The sequence below is a fragment of the Asterias amurensis genome, chromosome 2 (assembly GCF_032118995.1).
Source record: "Asterias amurensis chromosome 2, ASM3211899v1".
Classification (NCBI taxonomy): domain Eukaryota; kingdom Metazoa; phylum Echinodermata; class Asteroidea; order Forcipulatida; family Asteriidae; genus Asterias; species Asterias amurensis.
This window is the reverse complement of record NC_092649.1, coordinates 30,003,010-30,012,888: the sequence shown is the minus strand read 5'-3', so window position 1 is coordinate 30,012,888 and position 9,879 is coordinate 30,003,010. Positions and strand designations below refer to the sequence as shown.

Below are 9,879 nucleotides of genomic sequence, written 5' to 3'. Positions count from 1 at the left end.
AATATTGCAGAATTCGTTCGAGTAAAACAGATCTTCACCTTCAGATTTGAGCAAAATGCAACATTTTGTCACCTCCCTGTACTGTATGTGTTCTATTATCCGAATACGCGGCTGGCTGGCTATTTCGGAAATACGCTGCTCGAGTCTCATACCCTGACCATCACTATAAACCCTATACCAATCTCATTGAACCATAGGAACCATACTATACCGTCCAGAGTATAGTCTGGCCCGATCTAAAACATTACGGATACGGGGATCAAGTGGACAGGAAGCCATACTATATCCCACAATTCCGTTTTTGCACATATATAAGAACGAACATCGCACATGTATATTAAATTATCGCATATGTATACCATCATAAAACATCGCATACAAATGATCGCATATAATATACTACAAAATTATCAAACATATATTAAAAATTATCGCATATATATTGCAAATTATCGCACATATATTGCAAATTATTGCACATATATTACAATTTATCGCACATATATTACAATTTATCGCACATATATTACAATTTATTGCACATATATTACAATTTATCGCACATATATTACAATTTATCGCACATATATTACAATTTATTGCATATATATTACATTTATTGCATATATATTACATTTATTGCATATATATTACATTTATTGCATACATCAAATGAATATCGCACAAATGTGACAATTATCGCATATATATGAGAAACATCGCACATATATTGTACATTATCGAATAATGCAACGTTTGACACGCCATACTCTACCCCCATGATTACAATGGATTACATAATGACGTTTGTGTCACTGATCTCTGTGTGACGTGCGCGTGGTAGGGCATGGTTGTTTACCAGCGAGTAATAATAGGCCCTTTCGAAACTACGGTGTACGCTTCAGCTCCGGCAGGGGATCTCCGCGTATTGTAAGCGCACAAGGCTTTTAACTAACTGACTGGTGGAGCTAAGCCCAGGCCCAAGCCGGAGTTTCGAAAAGGGCCTTAGTTCAGAATGATCAATGGAGGGCGCTAGTACACATGTGCTTGTTTCTATATCCGATCCTCCTGCCTCTCCCTCTCTCTCTCCGCAGAGTAAACAAACAATATCCCCAGATCAGATCACAGAGAACTAAATCAATCAGATGCAACAACAGTGAGGGAGGTCAGGTAGGTGGTATATTCTACCTCCTTGGTAATAATAGTGTTTACAATTGAGCTGATTTGATTTCCCTGTGTATGTACAGTGTACACACTGTACATAGCCTACACAGGATACACTCAGTTAGGCTTCAGTGTTGGATTAAAAACTCTACTCTTCAGGATAAGATCATGGATTTTTAAACATGTCGTTAGATCATTTCATAGACAGATGCTCCTACTACTAGAACTATGAGGTTCGTTCTGCTATCGCCTCCAATAACGTTCTGTTCCGCTATCATCTCCATGAACGTTTGTGGAGACGATAGCGGAACGAACCTCATAGTTCTAGGAGCTAATAGACAGATAGAGGTTGACAGAGTACGAAAGGATCAATAATGGTCAATAAATTACTAATAATATTAAATAAAAATAATGATCATGAAATAATTTTCGTAAACTTGTGTACTCGCAAATGACTTGTGTGGACAGTGCAAACAGCAGGTGGCGCAGGAATTCAGTTACTGGACCAAGAATGCAGCAACTTATAGACATTAACTGGCCACAGGAATTCAGTTGGGGAAACAACAGCCACGCTTTTGACAGTACAGACTTGATCGATGATCGACACAAATATTGATTCAAATCAAGCATCGGCCAGCAGTGCCAGCAGTAGTGACAGTGTTGGGGCATTTAGTTGCGATAACAGGCATTGAGCTTTTTCAGTCAGTGATCCAGCTAAAGCCGTCAATATGGACAGACTGTGTAACAAATTTTGCTCCGAAAATGTATCCCATAATATTACAGGGCACCCTCTGTCGCTGAATCGCTTTACACATAATAATAATAATAATAAAGACATTTTGTAAAGCGCCTGTGCACAAAGCCTTGGTGCATAAAGAGAACAATAAAATCCACAATGAGTGAAAGATACAATTTCAATGAGCAGCTTCAAACAAATGAGATTTTAACAGAGGCTTAAAACCATTGTGAGAACTAGCCTGGCGAACAAGCACAGGAAGACTATTCCAAACAAACGGTGCGGCGTAAGAAAATGATCTGTGGCCACAAAAAATAGAAGAAGCTCTTGTACGTAGTTGAAATCAATGACTGCTGAGATGATCGTAAAGTCCGAGTAGGGGAGACAACAGAAGTATTTCTTTTAGAAAGGATTGTTTGTATTACGTAGGGTACATGTTTTATGTACATTATTTTATCTTTCATCCTCAATCAAATGTTTCCTTCTTTTTTGGACAGGTATGGCTGCTCGGAAGACAAACAGTTTTCTCTTCAACAGAATCCTGTCCAATTTTCCAAAAGATATGACGATGGCCTTTGCCTATGGGTCGGGTGTCTTCAAACAGATTGGCAACAAAGACAAGGTTGAAAATTCATCCACAAATCTATTTTTGCAAGACTATAATTGGCCATATGGAAAGACCAGCTTGGACCAATTTATTTTAAAATGGTTAATTTTGTGCTTAGGCCTACTCTGTTATTTCCATTTCAAAGCTCTGCTAACCATAGTTGCTGGAAAATGCATGCTAACATGTTGGCGCTTACTGCAAAGCAAATTAAAAGGAAACAACAGAGAATGATTTGTTTGTCTGGCATATTATTATATTGGGCTTACTTTGAATGCAGAGCCCTACCAAATTAAGCACAAATGATTTTGTCTGGTCTTTAAATACTGTTTGCCTTGAGTTTGATGGTACTTCAGACAAACATATCTCTCCAGGGAATTGGTTCTGGTGATAGCATATATATTAGGTTTTATAACCTTTGTGTATTTAATTATTTCAGAAAGATTAAAAGCACATCTCATTTGCCAGTTCAAGTCTGTCTCACCAGTGTGTACAATGAGTAAGAATCTTTGTAAACATAGTTTTGTTTGTAGAATGGACGCAAAGTAATGACTCGAACACGGTGATAGATTGCAACAACTTTGTTTTACAAATCTATGTTCTTATATACACACTTCTGAACCACTCAACTGAAACACTCTTACGTCATGCATCTTAGGCCAAAGACAAACCAGATCATGTTTGTCTAATGACAGTAAATAGAGGATACAACAATAATGGTCACTGATTATGATTTAGTACAGTTATTGTAACATTAACGTTCGTTTTGTTTTCATTTAGAACAACATGATTGATTTTGTCTTTGTCGTGGACAAACCCAAGCACTGGCATCGTATGAATCTACAGAGAAACCCTGATCACTACTCGGCTTTAAGACACCTCGGGGCAGAGAGGATCGTCAAGATCCAGGAAACGGGAGCTGGAGTTTACTATAACACACTGGTTAGGTGTGAAGATAAGGTGAGACAGCAATCAGGTAGAAATGTTGGAAGCACATTAATATTAATAATAATAATGATAGTGGCTTTTATACAGCGCATATCTGTCACTCAGTGGTGATCAAGGCGCTTCAACTTTCAGTATTTTTCCTCTTCATCTCATTTTATTTCATCTTATTAACATCACATTTTGTGGTGCCAAATTGGATGTGATTCACAATGACATGCAAGGTATGTGGGACTACCTTTGAAATAGGAGACCTACTCCTTTTAAATAGCACAATGTAACGGTTTGCAAGGTGCTGTGGTGCAATATGCTGCCGATCAAACCAGGAACACCGGGTGAACCCCTTCTCTGTTCGATAAGTGCACTGTGTTGTTTTGCATGCGTTACACAACACACAGGACCTATGGCTTTACGTCCCATTCAAAGGACAAAGCAATCATGGTTGAGTGTCTTGCTTAAGGACACAGGTGTCACGACTGGGACTCGAACCCAAACTCTGCTGATCAGAAACACTAGAGCTCGAGTCCAATGCTCTTTATCGATAGGCCATGACACGCTTTCTCAAGCCAAGTAGGCCCCTCAAACTGCCTAACATTACTACACCCTGTTCATTCGGCCGTAAGCATTCCTGAAATCATCTCAACTCCTTAGGAGTATGCAGCACCAGCAGCCAAATGAGCAGTTGGGTTTTGAGTTGTTCACATCAACAACCTCTACCATCACAGATACCTCTTTACTTCTGGGTGATGAGAAGCAATTACAGTGAAGTCCGTAGCCCAAGTGTCATGACCAGGACTTTAACTTTAATCCATAGATGGATGACTTAGCCATCAGAACTTGAGTGTTGTGGCCTCCACTGTTCATCAGGCCCGATACTTCACAGAGGCAACAAAATGCCTCCATGCCCCCTGGTCATTGCCTTGATGCCCTTGAAATGCTCTAGTAGCAGTTAGAAAGTCGAAAGGGTGCCTGTCATTACCAAGGAGAAAATGCCTTGGTGCTCTCGCCCTTTCAAAACTGAAGCATACAGGCCAGGTTCACCCATATATTCTATGGCTGATAATCTAAAAAAATTTTGAAAGCATAAACTATTTGAGTATTTTCGTAGCTCAATGAAATATTGCCCTCTGCTGTATGCATGGAAGACACTCTGATGACTCGATGACAAGATCATTCATCCATACATACATACATGTATGTCAAGGACTCTTCGCTCCAGCAACAAAGATCTTCTCACTCCTCATCCAGTTCTCACCAAATCATATGGTCAACGTGCCTTCCAATTCACTGCACCTGAACTATGGAACAATCTTCCACACCACATCAAAAACTGCCCCACCCTGGAACAACTTAAAACACACCTGTTTACCCACTCAAGCGCGTAGAGACTTAATTGTAATAATGCGCTTTATAAGAACTGTTTATTATTATTATAATTATACACTGGCTTATATGACCCGATTGTCTGTGCCAAGCATCAACTATTTCTCTAGCTTATTGAAACATTGGCCTCTGCTGTATGCATAGGAGACCTCTATGACACTGGTGTTGCCATTGATAAACTTCTTAGAACCAAACTCTTTAACCTACAGCTTATCAAGTACGGTGTCGTCAGTCAATCGACCTTGAGTCATGACCTGGTTCATTGGGACACTCTCTACCTCAGCGGACGTCTCCATAAACCGGTAAGATACTGAATATTATAATATTATATCTTCCATAGCGCCGGTATACACAAAAGTGCTCATGGCGCTTGCTTTAAATACACAAATTCCCTCTTGGTTGTCCTCCAGCGGTGCAAAGATCAAGAAAAATGAAACAAATCCATTGTCTATGAAATGTTACTGAAATGTTTATCAAAAAGATGAGTCTTCAGGATTGTTTTGAAAGTGTCTATTGTCTGGATGGCTCTGATGGAATGTGGTAGACCGTTCCACACCTTCCCTGCAGCTATTTGGAATGAACAGGGTTTCCATGAATTATTTCCAGCATGTTCCACAAGATGGAACTTGTCAGCAGCAGAGCGTTGGCTGATCCGTGCTGGTACATAGGGCTGGATGAGATCACGGATGTAGGATCGTGATTTACCATGTATTGTCTTAAATTCACTTAAAATAGAAGAAGGGAATTCATGCAGTCTCCCCCTACCTTCCCCGCCCCCCAAAAAAAGGCTAGACAGCTGGCACCCTAATCTGGAGGTTGATGGTTCAAAATCGATCTCAACCATTTTTTATTAATTAAACCCAAAATTGAATTAAACTGGTCAACAGTAAAAAAAAAAAAATTGTTTAGTACTTGTTTTAAGTAATGTAACTTGATAAACCTTTTAGTTATGAACTTCTGTTTAGGTACACATTATTAAAAGAAGCAGTAGTGACCGACTGTACAACGCAATACGCAGAAACCTTCAGAGCGCCCTCTACGCCAGCTTGCTGCAGCTTCCAGAGTCCTTCACTGAGGAGGAGTTATTCAACAAGATTGCTGGCTTGTCATATGGGGGTATGTTAATCAATGGGCTATAGACATGTCTCCTGACTTACCAGGATCTATGTAATGATTTATTGTGAAGGGCACCAGACTTTTTTGCAACAGGTCAATGGCACACACACAGGATTCATCTTTTGTGGCACTGATGGTTCGGTTGACCCTGTGCCACCCCCCCCCCAACCCTTTCTTGGTCTCCCCTTTACAGTCAAACCTCGGAAGGGTTCCTTGGGTTTAACTTTTCCTTATTTTCCGTGTTTTGTCTCCAGTCATTAGTAAAACAGAAAAAAGGGGGGGGGGAATATTTGGTGCTAGGGAGGGGATTCAGATTCCTTTAGCCCAGAGTCCCTTAGTTTTTTAGCCCCAGGGCTTGAGTTCCTGAGCCCCCAAGCGCCAGGGCTTTGAGGCACCAAAGCCCAAGAGCCCCAGAGCCCCCCAATCCATCCCACCTTGGGTGCACCACAAAGATTATTTTGATAATCACAAAAGAGCATCGCTTCTAGGAATTACAAAGCGACCCTGGCAACCTCACTGATTGCCATGTTGTCATTTTTGCAGGTGATTTCCGAATGATCTTTGGCGAAGATAAGAATAAAGTGGGGAATATTGTCCAGGCAAACCTTGATGGATTCAGGACATACTACCAGGACATGCTGGATACTACAGAGCATATCTACTGGATTCCACTAACAAGAACCATCGAGGTAAAACATCACTAATCTCAATAACATTATCCAACATTTTTAACATATACATATTCACTAGGCCTGGGCGACTAGTGAAATTTACTACTTGACTAGTCGCAACCTCAAATAGCACCAGCTATGACACTAGTCGCGGCTATGACACTAGTCGCTGCTAATTTTTAATTCTCAAGATGCATTGTTGCAATTTTTGCCGCAGGCACAATATAGGAAAATTCAAGCTGAATTGATTGAAGGATTATGTCACCGATATCTGATTGGGCTTTGCATTCACTCACTGGAACACTAGTCAGTGTCAAGTAGTTTTCACAATGAGCCAATACATGTAACAATACCTGCAGTCTAACCACATACTTGTTGAAAATTTAAAACTAATGCATTCTTAACTTTTTCAACTCCAAAACTACGCCCACAAGTTCAGCCAGTACATACAATAAAGGCATCTGTGGGGTCATGCACAAATGTTCATATACAGTCAAAGTTCAGAACTTCAAGACCTGTGGTATAGTGGAAAGTCTGCAGTTTTAAGCCCTTCCAAACAAAAACTTCACACTATTGATCAGGCCTGGAGTTTCAGATTTGAAAGGGCAAGGCCATTTTGATTTTGCAAAGGGCACTTCCATTGGAAAATCTTAAAGTCTATAGGAAACTGTTGAAGGGGCACCAAGGCCAAGGGCCTGCATGTAACTTCACGCCCGATTGATATTATGAATACATTACATTTTTCTATTGCAGCAAGACAGGAGTCCTGCTTGTATGTACTCCCACCTGAACTGCCTACCAAGAAACCTACAGTTACACATCGCACGATTGGCTGGAAGTGCGACACATGATGTAGGGGAGGTACTCACAAGAATAGCGCGGGAGAAACAGTGCACAGACTTTGTTGCTCGAGGTAAAAAGACAAAAGGCCAGGTCATGTTCGGAAAGAGATAACCCACAACCAGCCCCCCTCCCCCCTCCTCCCATCAAACCAAAACCAAACAACACATTTATGGTTTCCTTTTTCTTACCTGTAGAAAAAGTATTTCCTAAAATTGTTCTATTTCATTTTTTTTTAGCTGCAAGAAATATTGTACAGAGGTCAAGTATCACCCAGAGTGTAAAGGGCATATTGACAGCAGGTAAGCATGTGTCAACTAGCATACATTTATGTGTACAGGGCTTGATGTTATAGAGCATTTCTAAGCAGCAAACACTGCTAAGAAGAACAAAAGCGGGATACCCGTCATAAATGGTACATGTGGAATGATATTTTGGCTGGTAACCTTTTCTGCTAAGCATTGTTGTTATGCTTAGCTACTTTTGTGCTCTTTGAAATTGGGCCCAGGACAGAAAAGTTCCGATAGTAAAACAAAGGAGCCATCAAAAGTGCATTATGCTGCAACTTGCAGGCCTGAAGATATCCGTGGTGGAAAAGGAATGTCAGTTTTAAATATGGGAGGGAAAACCTATTTCACATGCAAGGCTCTGGTCCAAAGCGGGATTGGAATTGTGGTCCACTGAAATGAAAGACAGGGAAATATATCACGAAACCAATCTGTGTATTTAGTAAGCACAAGTGTACTTCAGAATCAAGTGTATTTCATAGTAAAGATTGGATGTGAACGTTTACGATGGATTTCCAATGTTTGCATCATTTATCTGCTAACTACATGTACAGCCAGTACGTTAGCCTGCCTTTTGCTTTCTTTGCTTATCAATAATGAAAAGGAACTTTTGACACAGAGAGCTGTCTTATTGATCAAAGTATATCTTCACATCCAATGCCATTGCCAAGCAGTTGCATTATATGCGGTACAGTAAGACATTCCATAGAGAGGGTTACTCTGTTTTGGGTCAACAAAGAAAAATTGTCTAGAGCGGGATTTCAACCTCGGACCACCAGATTGATGGGCCAGTGCTCTACCAACTGAGCTGTCTTGCATTAATGTTGGTGGTCTCCCAAGTTTTGTCTTAATCTTTGTTCACCAGTCAGATTCAGCCTTGTACAGATGTATTGAACCCTTGCACGGGCGTCACACTCGTCTACTGTGCCACGCTCACCATGTTAGTAGGCACATGGGTTTACGTGTAAATGCCAAGTCACCTAAAACCCTTCACTGAATAACGCACAGTAACATTGCCCATCAGTATGGCGCATCCAAGATTATTCTGATGATGACGTCAGGTGAATTGGGTCAATAACCAGGGATCACACCGGGTTACAATACTAGGAGGTGACAGTAATAAGAATTTTAACCAATATTCAACCCCAAATCTTATCCTCTGACAATAATTCAAAATTTCCTTTTCTTTCAGGCCTAGCCAAAACAACCAAATACAGCTTGCAGAAACTCAGAAAGATGTGGCGAGGAGGACTGTTGCCAAGGTGACAGTGGACAGGTTAAAGGTCACTTGGGTGATCTTACTTTCCTTGTAAAGATCTCAGGTTGAAATGTGCATTAATTTCTTCTAAGAGATAAATATAAAGATATAAGCATTTATTATCCACCGTTTATCTAATGTATAATACCCTATATGTATTCCAAGTCGCAGCATATAAAATACAACAATAGAGAAATATACAAAGATACAAATCATAAAGTGGCCGAATATATACACATTATGGGATACGTTTACTATCACTAATGTACACGGGTCACTCCAGTTCATTCCCATCAAAGAGACACAAATAACATAGTGTCCTGGGTTTTTTGTTTTTCTTCTTTTTATTTTGTATCAAGAAATACATCTTAACTTGTTAATTCAACATGTATTACAATCTGTCTAAAAAACAAGGAATCGATGATTAAACTCTCAAATTTGCAGTATTCAACTTTGGAAGTTATGTGTATGCTTTTAATTCCATAGCCCCCCCCCCCTAATGAATTTGGTTGACTCCCAATACAGGCAACTACCAAGATACAGCCCTGTCCAGGCCATTTTGGACAATACATTCTTAAAAGCACTGGACACCTTTGGTAACTGTCTAGTGTTGGTGCACAAATGTAAGGTTTAACATTGCCCTCCCTGTTATGGATTTGCTGCCAATAATATGTTCAGTAAAAATCTCCTGAAGAATTTGCAAGTTCCCTTATTTTCACCCTCAAATTATTTGATTAAAAGAGGTAGTGGCCTCCCTTGGCACAGCCCGATGGGTATTAGTCACTGGTAGATGGATGGGGCAACATCGACTGGCTCAAAGGGACTGGGCAAGTCTATGAATCTTGTTCAAAACAAGCTTTGATCCAGATGTTTGT

At 40.2% G+C, this 9,879-nt stretch overlaps 1 protein-coding gene across 1 annotated transcript; it reads left to right on the top strand.

Moving 5' to 3' along the window:
- The first annotated feature begins 967 nt into the window (after positions 1-967).
- LOC139933820 (phosphatidate cytidylyltransferase, mitochondrial-like) lies at positions 968-9,075 on the top strand. The gene is made up of 9 exons (XM_071928036.1): positions 968-1,170; positions 2,398-2,522; positions 3,285-3,464; positions 5,042-5,134; positions 5,798-5,948; positions 6,492-6,637; positions 7,373-7,532; positions 7,699-7,761; positions 8,939-9,075. The coding sequence occupies exons 2-9, from the start codon at positions 2,400-2,402 to the stop codon at positions 9,010-9,012; spliced, it is 990 nt and encodes a 329-aa protein (XP_071784137.1). The 5' UTR covers positions 968-1,170; positions 2,398-2,399; the 3' UTR covers positions 9,013-9,075.
- Positions 9,076-9,879: the final 804 nt, after the last annotated feature.

What these genes read in the sequence shown, in the direction of transcription:
- LOC139933820 (XM_071928036.1), top strand. Translation starts at nt 2,400, where the DNA reads ATGGCTGCTCGGAAGACAAACAGTTTTCTCTTCAACAGAATCCTGTCC. An exon ending in GCGGACGTCTCCATAAACCG is followed by an intron (nt 5,135 to 5,797) that starts GTAAGATACTGA and finishes ACTTCTGTTTAG; the next exon opens with GTACACATTATTAAAAGAAG. An exon ending in TGCTGGCTTGTCATATGGGG is followed by an intron (nt 5,949 to 6,491) that starts GTATGTTAATCA and finishes TCATTTTTGCAG; the next exon opens with GTGATTTCCGAATGATCTTT.